The sequence below is a fragment of the Mustelus asterias genome, chromosome 11 (assembly GCF_964213995.1).
Source record: "Mustelus asterias chromosome 11, sMusAst1.hap1.1, whole genome shotgun sequence".
NCBI classification, from domain to species: Eukaryota; Metazoa; Chordata; class Chondrichthyes; order Carcharhiniformes; family Triakidae; genus Mustelus; species Mustelus asterias.
In genome coordinates this window covers 20,434,459-20,452,910 of record NC_135811.1, presented here as the reverse complement: position 1 = coordinate 20,452,910, position 18,452 = coordinate 20,434,459, and the positions used below count along the sequence as shown (strand labels likewise).

Here is an 18,452-nt window from a genome sequence, read left to right as displayed (position 1 = left end):
CTCCCTGAAAGAAGGATATGTGCCCACGACACTATTAGAGTTGCTTCTAAAAGGAAGAAGGCATTGGCATGCTAAGGAATGGAGATGCATATACACACTGCTCTGCACTAGCAACATGAGCTGACGATAACTCGGTTGGTTACCTCTGTGTCCCCTCGCTGAAACCAGTATCCATTGGCTCTCCGAGCAATTTCTGTTTGAGAGAGGAACAACATTAAAATGAAAAGATATTGGCGCGTTTCTGTTCAGGACCTGAATTCGAATCACAGAACCCTTCTAACAAAGTACGTTCATGGGTCTGCCCAAGAAAGGACAGGACCTTTGGAGTTGTTAAGAAATCAAAGGCCCAGTTCCCCATTAAGCATACTATAGAATCCATAAAATCCCTACAGTGCAGATGGAGGTCATTCGGCCCATCGAGTCCGCGCCGACTTTGCCACAGCGCACCCACCCAGGCCCACCTAACCGCCCTATCCCCGTAACCCCACACATTCACCATAGCTAATCCATCTAACCTACACATCTCCGGACAGTAAGGAGCAATTTAGCATGGCTAATCCACCTAACCTACACATCTTCAGAGTGTGGGAGGAAACCGGAGCAGACACAGGAGAATGTGCAAACTCCATACAGTGACCCAAAGCCGGGATTATAGAATCATAGAATCTATAGTGCAGAAGGATGCCATTCAGCCCATTGAGCCTGCACTGACAACAATCCCACCCAGATCCTCTCCCCGTAACATCACATATTTGCCCCCCCCCCCCTAATCCCCCGACACCAAGGGGCAATTTAGCATGGCCAATCAACCTAATCTGCGCATTTTTGGACTGTGGGAGGAAACTGGGGCATCAGGAGGAAACCCACGCAAACACGGCGAGAATATACAAACTCCACAGAGTCACCCGAGACCAGAATTGACCCGGGTCCCTGGCGCTGTGAGGCAGCAGTGCTGCAACAGTATAGTTCACAAATGAACGCAGAAATGGCATTGCCCCATCTAAGTGCAACTAAAATAAAACAAATTTTGTTAGTAAAGGTTAAATAGGGAAGAGGATTTATATTGAAATGAACAATAATGATTTATAACAATGGGTTAGACTCAAAAATTCCAGAAAATAATATTTGTATGATTTTACAGAGCCGAACTGATTAATCACATTTTTAAATAGTTTTAGATAAATGAGAGTGTTATAATTTCTTAAAGCACGATCGCTAATTAAATTGGACGGTTTGCTTTGTCACGCACCCATTCATGCAGATTGTCAGTTGATATGATGTTATGTGAAAACGTGGTTACAATAAATGTGCCATATTTCAGTATTACATTGTACGGATTCCACCAACATGTGTTTGATTAACCATGTGTCATGTTTAATTCAGCCGCAGCAATGCAGACCTTTGCAGTACTTTATGCTGCTTTTGTCACTCAAAATGTTCAAACACCTACATTTCTTTTGGAGAAGTGGCTGCGGAATAGGGATAATAGAAATGTACGTTGTCCGGTCTGCTTGTAAGAAGGTGATTTTAAACATTGGGGGGATTGCCTCATCCTCTCGACTGACATATTCAGTGGGATGGTAAGACTTTTCTCACCGCGGGGAAAGTTTTGTGAACCTGGTTCAAAGTGGGGAAATTGAAAGCTTCGCCGCGCCACTCGACAAACCAACCTGTTCACATGCAGACTCGGTAGAGTTTTTATTACGCGATGAAACCAACTCCATCTAAAAACCCCATCGCCCTTGCATGTTACGCTGATCGCTTCGGATTGGAACACCACCTCGGTTCTTTCTGCTAAATCTACAACAAGTGTTGCACATGTGTTTCGATGAATCGAATATGTTGAAAGCAAGTTCGTGCGATGTCAATCCTGGCACATACATACACGCGGCACACACACACACACTAGCTTTTGTAAGTATGATCACATTTGGCGTCCACATGCACTGAAATCCTATGCCATTGATACTACTTTCGTCGCCAGCACTTTCTTTGGAACTAATAATGATAGCATTTGGACCGAGCACTTGTCTGCCACTGGATTCGCTGCGACTAGTTCGCTCAAAGCTCAGAAAAATCACAGGTTCCCAGTGAAAATATTTCGTCTGCACTTCTCATTAGCATGCAAATGAGTTTAGCTACCCGGTATTCATTAATTTAGGACACGCCAGTACTTTTATCTCTGTTATCGAAACGACTAAAGTTTTACAGCTCGTGATGGAATTAGCAGACTGCAGATTGCATTTTACAAGGTTTCAGTTAGCACGTCGGGGATTGAGTTAAAATCAAAAACAGAACGTGTGTTCGCACACAGCACCTGTAACAACTTTGAATTCTTCAGACGAAACAGAAATAAAGTTTAAAAAAGATTTGGCTTTAAAAAAAACGAATCCAACATACTTTTCGAGTCTGAGCGTAACATGTTGAGTACGTTAATAACAAATTAATTGTAATTCTGGTGGCATGCAACTCCAGGATAATTGACTGGACATGGGGGTTTGATTTCACATCCGTGTTCAATCCTAAAAAAATATATCTGATCAGTATTTCAAGTTCAAATTTAATATATTGACTTCAGCAAGAGGTCCTGACTTAGGATAATCAGCATAAAAATGGGAAAGCCTGTCAGACAATTCATCACATTAAGATCATGTCGGCGCAGCAGGAAACGAGAGGAATTCTAACCGCCTGAAGCTGCTGAGAAAGACAACTGGCTGATCACCTGTTGGAGTTGGGTGATATTTGAGTTGGGATCGATCAAGTGTGAGTGACGGATAACGGAAAATGTTTTATAATAGATCGACGACATTTTTGTTTCAATTGGTTTAGGAAACGTGATTAAAATAAGGAAGATGTAGCCATGTCATATCATTTGTGCTAACTGCGCCCGAAAAGGCAACAGGATAAGCGCTGCTCTTCCAGAGTAATATAGGATTACATTAATAAACAAGGGCATGTCTAATATGCGCATGCATAATTACTTGTGATGGTGTGACAATACTTGAACTTAAGGCTGCATTAGACATCGATGCTATTTTGATTCTTTTTTGTGTGATTCTGTGAGGCGCTAACAATGCACTTATTGGTTCATCATTTCTGTCGAGACGTGAAAAAATAAACCACTGAGTGGCGCTATACGCAAATATATTAGAGATCGAAGCCAGCCAACACCGTACACAAGAAAAATTGCTTCGGTATTTTAACCTCAGATTGAAAACGCGTTACTTTCCTACAATATAAAACGTGCTTTTTTTTTAGAAAAGTAAGACAATAATGTCTTTATTGAATAAAGCGCGGAACTCTGGTCTTCCTCAACACAACAATAAGTAACAAAGATCCCCCTATACCACCTTAAACTCGCATCATTGGCAGCAGTGAATGCGTTGCCCCTCTATTCCTGAAAAATCTCTATAATAATCAGTCGTTTAGCTTTCAATTTAATGCACTTTTAAGGGGGAAATGTAACATTTAAATAGGCGATTGTCTCTGATGTCAAAAACAGGAAGAATAACTTTTCTTGCTAGGATTTTTAAAAATCGTATTTTATGAAACTTCCAGTTGTTTGGGTGGGGTGACGGGGGGGGGGGGGGTGGTTGAAGGGGGGGGGGGGGGGTTGCTGTTATTCGCCTGGTCTCAAGGGTTTTTTTAAAACCGAGTTCGTGTGAATTTATTCTATTAGAGATACAGGATATTTTAAATCAAGTACCTTTACATTTTTCACAAGTAAATGTATCATGCATGAAAGAATATAGTCGGATAGATATGTTTAAAGCGTTAGCTATATTCATACTTAAAATGACATGGGCGTTTTAATTCAATCTGCATTCGCATAATTAGCGTCAGAATAACGTTACATTTGATGGCCCTTCTGTTTTTAACCTTTGTTTTTAATTACAATGCAAAACTGAAAATATGCAGTAGATGACATTATGCATTTTCGGATATGAAACGTAAACCGTGAGGGGTTCTGTCATATTAATAGTGCAAAAAAAAGAACCCCTTTTTTGCGCCAGATTACAAAGGGAGGTTCATCTCGCCCTGAGATGGCGGGACAGTGGAAAGTCAGTGGAAAGCGAAAGATAAAAGGAATTACAGGTAATGCCAGCCTATACGAGAATGAAAATTATATTCAAACAACAATTAAAACTGTGCATCCTGCGGAAATGATTCTTTTTTTGTATTTTAAAATGGATTTGCATTTTATAATTGTATTTATCTCATTAGTAACAAATAGGCTATAATCCGGCACTGGGGATATAGCAACATGCTAACAAACATAGAAATCTATCCATTCCTCTGTGGGTGTCACACATCTGGCTTCATATTTTATCATATAAATATTTTATCTGTGTGGACTAGTTTATATTAAGACTGCAAATGTTTCCATTTTACTTTAGAAAGCTTAATTGTGAACAATTGAATCAACTGCATAGAAATGGCATTAAATGAATATATCATGCTGAATTAGCTGGTTTGCTTACTCTAGCTGATATTTTGAAGTGTCTGAGTGATTTAACACTAGATGTGGCTTGAAGTTCTCACGTACAAAGCACTCCTATTTTATGACCAAAGTTACAATTTTATTCCAGAACACGTCACCAACCCATAAACCATGGCACGTGTTGCATTTTGAAAGGGTTATAGTTTGGTTTCCATGTATTAAACATCCACTGGCTGGAGAGCAAGGGCTCCTGAGCATTTTTCACTGCACACTAAAACCCATTTGTCATTATTTAGTGTTCATATACCTCGTTAAGTGGTACGTTTAGGCATCTAATTGTACCCCAATAGCCACTAATGTGTGTTCTGTTAGAGCAAACATTTTATATTCTTTTTATTTGCCTGGTTGAGGCCTAACTAAGGTAGACTGGGTGAAGCGAGGACATTATCTCTCTTCACCAAACAAGGTTCTGTAAAACTCATTTGACCCACCTTGGAAAGAAGATTGATTTACTTAACGGTGACTTTTTCAGTAGTTCCAAGTTGATGGCAATTTGAAGGAATTAAGAACATAAAATACTACCGGCGCCTTCAAATGAAGTTGTATTCGTGATTTATGAGAACAACAAACAAATTCTTGACTGGGGTCACGATGAATACTTATTAACTGACTGCTCTGACTATTATTTTTGAATAATGTCGTTAACATCTCCACAAAACTATTGAGGTTGTACAATCGCTTTGGAGGTCTTTATAAACCTACTGTTGGAAAAAATAAGCTGCTCAGCAATCGACCCAAGTACACACACACACACACAGTCTGTTTTCATTCGGCAACGGGCAACAAAGTTGACCTGAAAGGTTGAGTGTAGCAATAGAGGTTAGCGTAGCTGATATTCTGTTTTATAAATATCCGGGTTAGTTCACCTTAACTATGGCTGAATTTAACGCGAAAAACAGTCTGCAGGGAAGAACTTCGTGGCGAAGTAGGGGGATGGAGGCAATGATGTGCAGGATAGCAAATAATCACGGTTGTTGAACTCATTAACTGTCATTCGGTGTTTTTTTTTTAAATTAATAGCAGAGCGGACATATTTGATATATAATTTGACATCGTTCTCCACAACATTTCTAATAGTCACCTTTGGAGTTACTGTTCATACACCATGGGGCCACTGAAATAAATAAACGCCAAAGAACCAGCCAGCGATGATATATTAAGTAAAATTTCAGACACAATTCGAGAATAGGTATCATTTTGGTCACTTTGACTAATCAAAAATATAAACAAATACAGTTAGGTGCTGGCAATATCAATTTCCATTTCCAGTAAAGTTTCCTTTCTCCGCTAAATAAATCTTTTTTGGTAATGGTTGACTGTATGTCAGCTATGGATTTAAAAGGGAGTTCAATTCTATCAAAATGTACATAGTTACTTTGAAGTCAAAAAACAGACAAACCACCGAACCATGAGAAGCCACGGCATGTCTGATGCATAAATGTGTTTTTTTCCCCCCTTAATTATGCTTTGAAAATTGATTTCTATTTATCTGAATCAGCACAAGTTTAATAATTTAGGGTTCGTTTTGATGATTTTTTAAAAATGGAGTTAATGGCGTGTCGGCATATCCTAATTACCGTCCAATGCTTCCGTGAGACCAACATAGTAATTAACATTCTCGCCCATTGCAAATTAAAGAAAAATATCACTTAACGTCATAGAAAGTTGCAGTATATCCGTGAAGCTTTAGAAATGTAATTATGTATTAGACTAATGCTGCAAGTGTTTAAAAATAATTAGCATCCCTCTCATTTCTAGTTTTCCCAAAGTCGGATAGACTAAATACGTGAAAACTCTCGTGTACTGTAAGAAACGTAACACGAATAGACTACAAACCTACTGTTTGAATAATTGTGACGCTTATTGTTGATAAAATATTGGTTGGCAACAGATATTTAAATTACACTTTTTAAAAATTATGTGTCAATGCAAAACCTGGTTGTAAATTGCATCAGAGAGAGGGCAGCGTTTCTTTTCGATTTGAATTATTTTCTAGCCCTGATCCTTGTCTTGTAATGAAGTGTAACACTGAGCGGGTGATGGGCGGAAGAGTGTCCACACAAACAGCTGAAACAGTACCGAGAGCATAGCCTGTCATTTGTTTCCGAATATACAGCTAGGCCCATTTGCATTATTTTCAGAACATATTACATGATGTAGTAATTAGGAAGGAAATTATTTTCCATGCTGTTAATACTGTACTTCAATTCGAACCATAGCTGAGGTCAATGAGAATACATGAATAATTCAAAGTAATTCACGGTGACCCATATTAGGTGCTTTTATTTGGAATGAAATAAAATATAATTTGCCCAGCGTTCAACCCTCACCAAACTATAAAGCTGGGGCTGTAGATTTTGACAATTGCTACTTCATTGTGGGATTAGTGTGGAACTGGGTGGGTTCATAGCACGCTAGAACTTCAAACCAAACTCCAACATGGGTCTAGAACATGCTTTGATGTGTGGACCCGGTCACTCTCACTAAACATTAAGTCATAACTGAAGTTCTGACCCTTAAAAATAAGAGAAATATTTTCTCTCTGTGATGGAATTGGAAGATAAGATTAACCGAGTCGCTGTCTTAAATCATAATATTTAATCATTTAACAGTGCATTCCATTGTGCCAATGTTAAAAAGGCCCATTCATATAGACCATATGCATTAAACCCCTTGAGAAGACCCGAAACATTTTACAATTTTCAGTTGCGGTGATTTTGATATTCGCCTCACATTTAGGGAAAAAAAATATTTTTTTACGTTCTGTATTTCTTTCCAGTTCTTGTAAACATGGAGCAGCGAAAGCGCTTTGTAATCGGCCAGGAAGAAAACATCATAATGCCAAAAAAATTGAACTTCAAGGGGCTCCCTCCCAGCTTTGCACGGAGCCATTATTGAATTAATTATGATGGTCAATATTAATAACCATTTGGCAATAATGTTCTTGACGTCACTGTTATTTTGATAATAACACACAAGAATAAAGCAGCGCGGTGTTTCAAACTAAAGAGGCCTTTTAATCGCCGCAGCTTGAGAAACAGCACAAGCTGCTATGTTATGGCAATAATTAAAAGATGAGCGACAATGGGATACAGTATAAAGGCGCAATCGACACTCCCCCTTCCCCCACACCCCCCACCCCCACAACCGCTGCCTGCTACAGTCCAAAATCATACAGTACCCTGCATAGTGGGGGGGGGGGGGGCACCACAACAATACTGAGCCGTTTACCTTCATACGCCAAAGATGCGCACATGGACAAAGTCTAATTTATAATTCAATATATCAGATGACACCTTATAGCAAAACAGCTGTGATTGCATGTCCGATTGGTGGGCTAGCGAGTATGCAGCGCGTTGTGGGGCTGATCGTACGGAGGAGGGCTCCTCACACCTAGATGCAGGCAACCTCCCCGTGTACAGTTGTTGGGGAGAAGAGAATAAAATGACTGATGCTTCAATATTTAATTCTCTGCCCTTAATGAATCCGGGAAATGCGCGCTTCCGGGATTCTGTGCGGCGGATTGCAATTAAGTGCGGGAGAGTGATAGATACAGGGCTTTTCTTTTTGTTTACTTAATGCAGCCCGAATTATTAACATAACAGCAAAGAGAAGGGAGCATTAACGGAGCCAGGAACCACACAGACTGCGCAGAGTCGATATAATTATCTAATAGCATAATTCCCCTACCTGACCAATAGAAATATAGACGATTCAGTCCGAACCAGGTCCCTGGACACGAGGCGGCAAACAAAACAAGGAACGATCTGAAAGTACTGGATACTGCGCTCTCTTCATCTCCTGGAGATTTAGACTTGTTGTTTTAGGAATCATTTCTAAACCCACCTTCTAATCCCCGCGTTACTGTTATATATTGTGAGATGCGGTGCATGCCTAAAGAGCGTTACGACGTGAGCTGGAGGGAACTCGAGGGTAGGATTGAAATTCGTGTCCGCCGCAGCCTCCCCTCCATAAGTGTTTGTAGTTTTTGTGTTAAACAAAAAAATCAAGGTATTTACCAATCGCTAACCTTTGTCAGGTTGTATTGGGGGTTTTGTTTCGGATACCGAGAAGCCAAATGGTTTTTGCTTAAATGTCTGAGTTAGGGGCTGGTTTATCGAGTTTTTTTCCGGGGAGGGGGGGGGGGGGGCGGAGTAGGGGGGTGGGGGGAGAGGAGGAGGGGGTGGGGTGTGGTGTTGTCTGCTACTTTGATCCATTCCGTATGGAAGGAGTCCGCCTCTCCGGGTTTAAACAGCAATTGACGCACTTAAGAGTCTTCCCTCAACCTCAAGGCGAGTAATAGCGACCAATCATCAAGCCATTACAGGGCTTCAGTGGAAGCTGTTGATGTGATATCAGCACTAATTAGCTCATGAACTAACAAGTCGTTTGCACAACTTTTCAGCCGTGTGATAAAGTGACCGCATAGATGGATTGTCTCTGGACGATGTGGACACACCGGTACTAAAGTGTTCCCGGACCAACTTTTAATGTACCCTCTCTTCAATCTCAGCAGTAATACTTTTTTGGGGGGGTGGGGGGGGAAGTACTGCACAACCGCCCTTTCTTCCTCTCTCTCTCCCGCACTGAGGATATACTGACTGGCAAACCATGTTCCAGCCAACACCTAAACGGTGTTTCACCATTGAATCTCTGGTAGCTAAGGATAGCCCATTGCCTGCTTCGAGATCAGAGGAACCTATAAGGCCAGCCGCCCTCAGCTATGCAAACTCTAGCTCAGTGAATCCATTCCTGAACGGCTTTCATACCGGCGGCAGGGCTATCTACTCCAACCCGGATCTGGTGTTTGCTGACGCGGTCTCTCACCAAACCAACACGGCAGTACCGGTTCACCCAGTCCCTCCACATGCTTTAGCTGGTCACCCTCTACAGTCATCCCATTCTCCGCACCCCTTATTTACATCGCAACAAAGAGACGCTTCGAGTTTCTATCCATGGCTAATACACAGGTACAGATATCTGGGACACAGGTTTCAAGGTACGTCCATGTTTTAAATGCACTGATTTTTCCACTCCTCTATTTTCTCTCCCTCTCCCTATTTGCTGCTAGTCACTTTAGAGACATTTCCAACCCGTCACTGAACGCACCGTGACAGCTCTCTCTTTTCGCGGCTTCTCTTCGTATCGACCGCCGTCAACTCCTCAGGCCCCCTTCAGTTAACCAGAGCGAAAGTTTGGAGTTGTAGTTTGTCGTCGGCCCCCTGTCCCCGGAGCTGGGTGGGAGCAGTATACCCGGCCTCGGGAGATGTCGTGGGGAGGGAAGGAAGGGGGGTCGGTGAGGATAGGGGTGGTTTGGGGGGTGGGTGGGGAAGCTGTTTGTGGTTGCCGATCCTTCAATAGGGTTGCGGGGGCAGACAGAGAGAGAGAGAGTTGGTCGGGGTCAGAGGAGCGGGAGCTCGGGGAAGGGGCTGAAGTTTGCCTTTTTGTGTGGAGTGCTGGGTTGACGCAGACAGTGGCTCCCGCAGCAACAACACTCCCTCATAACCCGGCTTCAGGGAGCAATTTGTACCGATTCAAGAAGCACACTTTGGAGTGGGTATATATTTTCTTACATTTTCGTTTTTGGGTCAGTTTTTTTTTCTATTTTTATTTCGTTTCTGTGTCAGTTGCTGAATGCAAAGGGAATAGGCCTCAAGGACAGGATTTGCACGGTGCCTAATTCAGGGAAATTTCCGAATTCCACAACAGTTTCTTGCCATCCTTGTTTCTGAAAGCGAGAAAATGAATATTTAAAATGTGTGCTAATTTATTCTATTAAAGTAGTTGATGACTTGTGGAGGTTTATACACATTAAATACAGCTGATAGATGTGTGTGCAATTAGAAGCTAAACGATCCGCTGTTTTTTGTACTTCTGCGGATTGAGGATTTTAAATCGTTCTGAGAGTAAACTAATTATATTCAATAGTCTGTGATGGGCGAGTACATTTTACCCTGCATGGAATGGTTAAAAGGACATTGCTATTAATACGTACAGTGAATAAAATGACTCTTGTTTCCTGCTGGTGATTCCAGTAACGGCCCAGACGGCCTCGGCTCTTTACTGGAACTAAACACAGCTCCTTTGCTCCCAATCTCTCGATTCGTTCAGAGTTACCAGACGGGGATGAGGGGGGTGGGGGGTGGGGGTTTAGAACGCGCGTTCGATATGTTTATTTTAATGTCATTGAGGGATACTGTATTCAACGAATTAAATGACATCAAATCGATATTAAAATGGAGGCTAAGATCTGGGGAAGTTAGCGGTTGGAGATTTTTCTCTGCTATTTAATTAACTTCAATAGAAATTGCTATCCTCCAACTGATAATATATATATATTAATAGGCGCCTAGACACAGTAACATCAATCGGCGGGGATTTGGTCCTATTAGCAGCCGGCTCTGAATTCTTGCTGTTGCTTTCTTGTGTGATCCTCAGGCAACGAGGCGAGCCCAGAGAGCTTTCTATTGCACAATGCATTGGCCCGAAAACCGAAACGCATCCGGACGGCCTTCTCCCCATCCCAACTGCTGAGGTTGGAGCACGCCTTCGAGAAAAATCACTATGTGGTGGGAGCCGAACGGAAGCAACTGGCCCACAGTCTCAGTTTAACAGAAACTCAGGTGAGAGAGAGAGAGAGCGATCTCCTTCAAAACAATTCGGCAAAAATGCGTGGCTTTCCTTGTCTGGTTGTCTTTGCGCCTGCTGTTGGATTATTTGCCATTGTAAAATAAATACGACCTGCAGAGTGATTTCTAAAACCTCCTTGGTAAATTGGCTTTTTCAGTGGGCAGGAACTAACCCCCCCCCCCCCCCCTCCCTCCCCACCCGCGCATTCGAAGGCAATTCGATGCTTTTGTAACGGGCTGTTGTATAACACGATGAGCAGTTGCAGATTTTAAATGTCGCTGTTACATTAGAAAGCATGAACTCAATTCTACAGAGGAAGGAGTTAGCGAATTACAATCTGTTTCCTTGCTGAAATTGTCTTTAAATATAAATCTTGAGGGCGAATCAAAATAATGAGGTGAAATTATGGAATTTTACCCCGCATTAATGGCACATAACGAACGCTCGGTGATAATAGGTAGCCATTTCAAGGTGATCTGTGCAGTTGGTGCGGCCGAAACCGGCGCTGGAACTGATTGCACTCGCCAATATACAGGGCTGTTTATTTCAGCTCATGGGCTTGTGAGGGGTGGATAGTGTTTGGGGATTTTTTCAGTGCAGTGAAGGAGCCACATTAAAGTACCCCTGACATCTGACATTCCACGTCCCACTGAACATTTGCAGCAGCTCATTTCTCATAGTACTCGCCAAATCTTAATGGCAATTCCAAAGTGGACTCTCTGCAGGTAAAAGTGAAAGCGATTTGTGTAGGAAATAAGCGCGCACACCGGCTTACACTCCTGCAGCAGGCTGTGGACAAGCGTCTGTTAAAGCTCTGTATTTTCCAAAATCGTATCGGGCAAAACATTGAGTGGGGGAACAAATGAATCGCCTTCTTCATTTGCCTGCCGAACAAGGAAGCGGTCAGGCTTAATTTCCTAGTTAATGTGGTTTTGAAGGTGCCTTTGTGTGATGGCGAATCGATGCTGGCTGGGGGCTTTTGTCCGGGTGTTGGGCATGGCCTTAACAAACGGCATCTCTTTGCAAATCAGCAACCTCCCCCTCAATTAGGAAGGAGAGAGAGAGAAAGAGAGCAGGTTCATTTTCACTCGGCGACTAGCGGAGGGGTGGGGGGGGGGGGGGGGGGGTGGGGGCGGTGCGGAGAGAAGTTCACAAGACAAACGTGTGTTTTATATAAAAGCGGGCTCAGATACCGGGATGCTATTTTCACCACGAACCTACAAACTTTGTTTTCTTCAACAACCGGATTTATGTCACTTGTACACTTACAAGACCTTTGGACAATTGGGACTGTTTATTCCTCCTCCACCAGTAACTGACACATCCGCTCTTTCTAACAGGAATAGGTCCATTTCGAGTTTACATTTTTTTTGGGGGGGGGGGATAAATTTCACGTTTTGTAACGTGGGCCACACGAAGCACTTTCCAAGCGGAAGCATCAGCCTGGAAACTTGACATTTTAGTAAAGTTGTTGAATGCCGGAGACCAGCTCTCGCTATGACACTTGCTCCCAACTGGAACTTGCCAATACCCCAGCCATTCAATTCGCTTAAGCGAAAGGGGAAATTAAATCTCAACTGGCAAACTATTTTTATTTACATATTTAAAAATAAATACATTTCCGCTTAAAAGTCCGTCAATCGGTGAGGCGTCACTGCAAAATCGAAGGCGAATTTGTTCCAATTTTCTGTTGATGTAGAAGGACAAGTGGGTGTGGGGGGGGGGGGGGAGACTTAGGGACAAGGGTGGGAGGTCAGGAGAGAAAGTTCACAGTTCGAGCGGAGGGGGATAAACAAACGATTTCATTGGGAGAGACTGATACTTATATCTTTATATTTCACTTGTCTGATGTATTTTTTTAAATACAATGAATCTAACCCTCTCCCCCTGATCTTGAAGCTAATAAATAGAGCGAATGTCTGGCGCAGAATAATATTGCAGCCACTATTTTAGCCCTTTGCATAGGAATCACTTGCCCTTGTATTTGCTTTAATTTCAGTTACATTTCAGCACGCTTACTTGTCGTATTTTAGGCACTCCACACGCTGCTTAAATTGACTGAAGTGTAGAGTAGGAAATATCCTCAGAGCAAGTACAAGCAGATCCGGCGAAATACCCAAATAAAATCCAACTGTGTTCCCGTAAAGCGGGACAAGCGTTTCGACGTTTAAGTGGGGGAAATCCCGAGAAAACGAAGCCCAGCTGATAAAAGGCATCAGCTACTCAAAGCGGATGTGAAAATCAAAGTGGGATGGGGAGGTGGGAGGAGGAATTTTTATGCTACCCTCCAATTCATTGCAACTTGTGTTACTTTCCAGGTAAAAGTTTGGTTTCAGAACAGAAGGACGAAATTTAAACGGCAGAAGTTGGAAGAGGAAGGGACAGACGCCCAGCAGAAGAAAAAAGGGACCCATCATGTCAATAGGTGGAGGCTGGCGACCAAACAGGCGAGTCCTGAGGAGATCGATGTCACCTCGGACGATTAGGACTGCAAATTTAAAACAAGAATCGTGTCAAACTATAGTGTTAACTTTCAAGCAGCAAGAGTTGCTGATGTAGAGAGAGGGAGAGAGAAAGGGGAAAAATAAACATTTTAACCAAAATGCAATTCCTGTGACGAGGCAGCTGGGGTAAGAAGAGGTCCAAGAGGCGGCACTGCGCACACCATAAGCTGTCCAAAGGCAGCCATCAATCAACTCCGGGGGCAAGATGATTGACGTGCGGACTTTTTCATATTGTGTGCAGTTCGCTTTCGTGCGTACTTCCAATCCAATTCCGGACTTTTTTTTGCACTTCCGAATTCAAATATTAAAACAAAAAACTGAATGGGGGAAAAAATCCAAAATCCACACCTGTTTCAGAAACTTGAATTGCATGTGAGCCGTTCTCATTGAAAAGACGGATTATTATAAAACAAACAAAAGGCGGGACTTATTTTTTATTTCTTTTTCTTATTTGCTTTTGAGAGAAGTTCTGTCAGCTGTGTGCTTCGTTTTACAGAAAAAAATTGCTGTTTTAAAAAAAAACTGTTAAATAATAATACCGTCGACGTGATTGTGATACAGCTATATGAAGTAGGAGTGCTGCGTTTTTAGTGTTCTACAAAACCAATAAAGAAAGTTAGACATCATGTTTTTTTTAAAAAAACGTTTTGACCACAATTTCGGTCCTTTATTTAAAATGAGAAAACTTTTTTTGGGGGGGTGGGGGGGGAGGGGGAAAAACTTTAAAGAGTATTCCGGATTTTCCTTCTGCATCGATCCGAAGCAAAAACGAAACTCCCGCGAGGTGACATTTGTTTGGCAGAACTTGCTCGCAAGTTGCCACCAAAAAACAATAAAGGACTAATCAGCAAGGAGAAAGAAGCAATGGCAATCTGTGGGCGGCTAGGGTTCAGCAAACGCACTGAGCTTCTTAATACGTGTTTATAGCGACACTAAAGTCAAAGATGTTTCTGTAATGTCTGCTATCGAATGTAGATACCTGTGTTTGTTGAGTTTGTTGCAATTCTAACACACGATACTTCCAAGAAGTATGTCATTGTCATTTTTTGTCAATAAAGGTTTATCCATTTTTGCTGCTCAGAGTATTTAAGGCAGTGAGACATGTATGGATTTTTTTTTGGGGGGGGGGAGATTTTAAAAAAATGAAAATGACAAGTCCCTACCCCATAATATCAACCTGATTTTTAAAAAATCTTCATTTCAACCCGATTGAGCCTGTTAACCCCTTGAAGGCTGTGTTCTATTGCAACGTTGCAGGAGAACGCAAACATTTTCCCATCATGGCTTCGCACCCACCAATGTGTAACCGCTATCGTGTAATATATTGTAAATATTATATTGAGAGGTCAGAGAAGGAAGACAGATGCGGAATAGCTATTTATCAATCTTGTTTATTTGTGTTTAAAAAAAAAACTGGAATCATGTTATAATCGAAAATACTTCCTTAATTAAATTATTAAATCATTACCTACATATCTTGGGGGGAATCCAAATCTTTGTGTTGTTTGGCAGTTTTATTGGTCATGTCATTATTTTTGTATTTCCTACATAAGGAAAGATAGTAAAGGTGAACAAACAAAAAGCATTTCGTTGGTGTTTGACATGTGGCAAAACTTCACCTCACGAAACGATATAATTTTTTTATTATTTTAATTGAAATCGTAATTAAAACTGTAGCATTTGAACTGTTTGTAACCAGCTCTTGACTACAAAACGGGTTTGGGAGCCAGGCAATGTTCTTTACGGTTCATTTACTTTTCATCCTGATAGACTGCATTAATCAGTTTTATTTCCATTGACAGAAACCTCGTCTGCTCTGTATAGCTACAAAGAGTCCTGAAATCTTTTGTGAAAGTGCAAATCAGTTTAAGCAATTATCATACCAGGAATATGAGGAAAGCGGAGGCAGCGCCATTGGTTCGTTTAATCTCTTAATCCGTGAATAGAGGGAATAGTTTGACATAACTCAGGACAATCTCGCCAGTCGTCACACTGTGATACGGTGCAGTTACAAAGTACAGGAAAAATAAGCGCTTTGTTTTAACTCGTGTCTTTAAATTGCGCAATTAATGGCTGTGCACACGCGTCCTCGCAATGGGGAAACAAAGTTCCGAGAAACGGAGAGCCCTCTAGTATATTGGGGATGTTAATCAAACACACTAACGGCGGAGGCTGATGTATATGAAATAAGATTTCTTTTTTAAAAAAACATTATGGGCAAAACGCCAAATCTGCTGGAAGTTTATTGACTGGAATGGGTCGATTTTTTTTAATGGCCATCGCTTTCCCTTGTTCGAGACTCATTTCAGCAATTTGAGAAATATGTATTTACATTTGCAAATCGCTTTTTTCACATTCGTCTGCAGATTTTTCCATTCTGTCCCCCCCCCCCCCCCCCCCCGATTGAACTTATGTTCTATCGCTGTGATGTTGCTTTATGGTTCGGGGGTATTTGATTAACAATATGCAAGCGAGCCCATAGTTCTTGATTATAAAGCTTTTTGCACTTAAGAACAGCGTGGTCATTTTCCTAAATGCTTTCCCATCTGGATCAAGCAAAAAAGAGCTTCGTCTTGTGCTATACATATACTTAGCAGGAAGAACTTAAAGCGTCCTGCGCAGTAACAGCAATAAATCTTTTGAGAATACCATTAGCTTTGAAAAACCTAAAAGCTTTATTACAATCCGAGCTTTGAAAATAGGGGATTAGGAGGCTGAAAAGGTTCCACAATACTTAGAAGAAAAGGTTTCATGCTAATGAGGTTAATGCCCTTTGTATCGCAGGACTACACAACTTCATTACTCACTATCTCAGCGTACACCAAGCGGCGCTGAGGACCCGACTGCCGCTGAATACACATGAGCTTTCCCTGACCGGCTAAAGAAGGATTTTATACCAGGTCTGTTCAAACTAGATAATTATATCTTTTCAAGTCGGAATTAAGATAAATAACTGGAGGAAAGGCGGCTCGCCTTGATCCCTTGAACCAAATTCGGCGCACTTTTTCTAAGCATCAAACAGTGACAGGACAGTCATCTCATTAGAAGTTCCTGTATCTTGTCCCGTTGATTCCATTCACCCATTTATTTTAAGATTAAAAAAAACAAAAGCTGTGTATTAATTATGCCCTAAATGTTGTTTCTTTTTTAAAAAACCATTATACATATAGATTTCCTGAATATTGTATTCCCCTTTAATGTATTCCAAGCTCCGAATTTCATCGCTCAGAAAAAAAAACTCAATAATAAAAGGCCGTAATTCTTAATCCCCAGTGGCACTGTTTATTGTGCGTTTCTGTGTTAAAATCATCTCCTATTGTGGAGACATAGGATTAATATTGCCATTAAAATATCAAAGTGATCGGGCTGCTTGCGTTTGTTAAAAGCGGGATTATCCTGAATTTTGATGATAGTTCGGGTGGGTGGGTGATGGGAAGGGGGGGGGGGGGTGCAGGGGGGGAACAAGAGGAAGGTTATGCACCACTTTTTTTTGGGGGGGGGGGTTAAACTTAAGCTTAACTGCCGTTATTGTTGACAGCCTTCCTGTGTTATTAATACTGTACCTGGTCCCCAAAGTGCGTCGTTTTATCTTTGATCTAAAGCGTTTTCTTCAATGTGTAAACGCTAGTTTAAGGGTGGAAGTTTGCTATACTTTCGCTGCATCACAAGAGCACCTTCAGCTGCCTGTGTGCACATGTAGCTATAATCTATATGTACCACGCCAATGTGGGATAAACGCTTCACTCACATGAAGGTTACAGCAGTATTTATTCTTTATTGACAATTGACTTTTGTTCACTGTATATATTGTTGGTGAAAATATAATCGCCGCTAAAGAAAGGTGGGATTGTAAAGCTTCTCAAATTCTTCCTCATGCTTCTCCTGGTATAAGTGTGACATGTGAATGTAATGCGGTTTATTCAGTAATTTTAAGTTTATTTTTTAAAGAAAGATTTGATTTACGATTCAATTTTCAATTTCCTCACACCTCCTTCTCATTTCCTTTGTTCGCTTTATTCAAGCGTCTCAAACTTAATTTATATCCATACCGCACAGCGAAGCTTTACGGAAATTAGCACCGTGATTACAAACAGAGTAAACTCATTGTGAAACTTGCCCATGAAGAGTGGCTCATTAGAAAGTCATTTCCCTGATATACGGGCGTCAGCTTGATGCCCCTTCTGCCTTCAGTCAGAAACCCAAACCTTCCTCAACACTAGTGTCGTATCCTCTGATCATTATCACTCTTTAGGAACTACTTAAACCTCATATATCAATTGATTTACTTTAAGAAAACAAGCCCGCTGCGATTTGCAAGTGGGAGTTTTGAGAACCTAGTGACCCAAGCACTAACCCTAATCCGTGTGATACCTGGTCGTGGTGGGACAGGCGAAGAGTTAAAACATTTTAATGTCACGGTTTCAAGCGCTAACAAAAAAAGGGCAGTAAATCAATCTTTTCTCATTGAATCGATCGGCTGTAATTATCCCAGCGATCCACCAGAGTGAGTCATTAAGATATCAGAAACCCGACTTGAAGAATATCCATTCATTCACTTCCTAATCTCGCAAAATGACAATTTAAAAAAATAACCAGCACGAGGTTCCAAATTTAGCACAAGTTTTAACGTATAATGTCCCCACTATTCCTAACCACTCCTTTGCTTTGTAAATAGCTCACCTGGCTATGTTACTAATCCAGCATTAATGTGTTTATTCATAATTTACTCAAACCCGAAAAAAATAATTTCACAATCATTCTCGCCGTGTTCCCATTTCCCCCCCTCCTCCTCCTCCTCCTCCCCTCCCCCCTCTATC

At 41.5% G+C, this 18,452-nt stretch overlaps 1 protein-coding gene across 1 annotated transcript; it reads left to right on the top strand.

Moving 5' to 3' along the window:
* Positions 1–9,112: 9,112 nt before the first annotated feature.
* emx2 (empty spiracles homeobox 2) lies at positions 9,113–15,125 on the top strand. Its single transcript, XM_078224350.1, has 3 exons — positions 9,113–9,500; positions 10,940–11,124; positions 13,450–15,125. Exons 1-3 carry the CDS (start codon positions 9,113–9,115, stop codon positions 13,615–13,617), a joined length of 741 nt encoding a protein of 246 aa, XP_078080476.1. The 3' UTR covers positions 13,618–15,125.
* Positions 15,126–18,452: the final 3,327 nt, after the last annotated feature.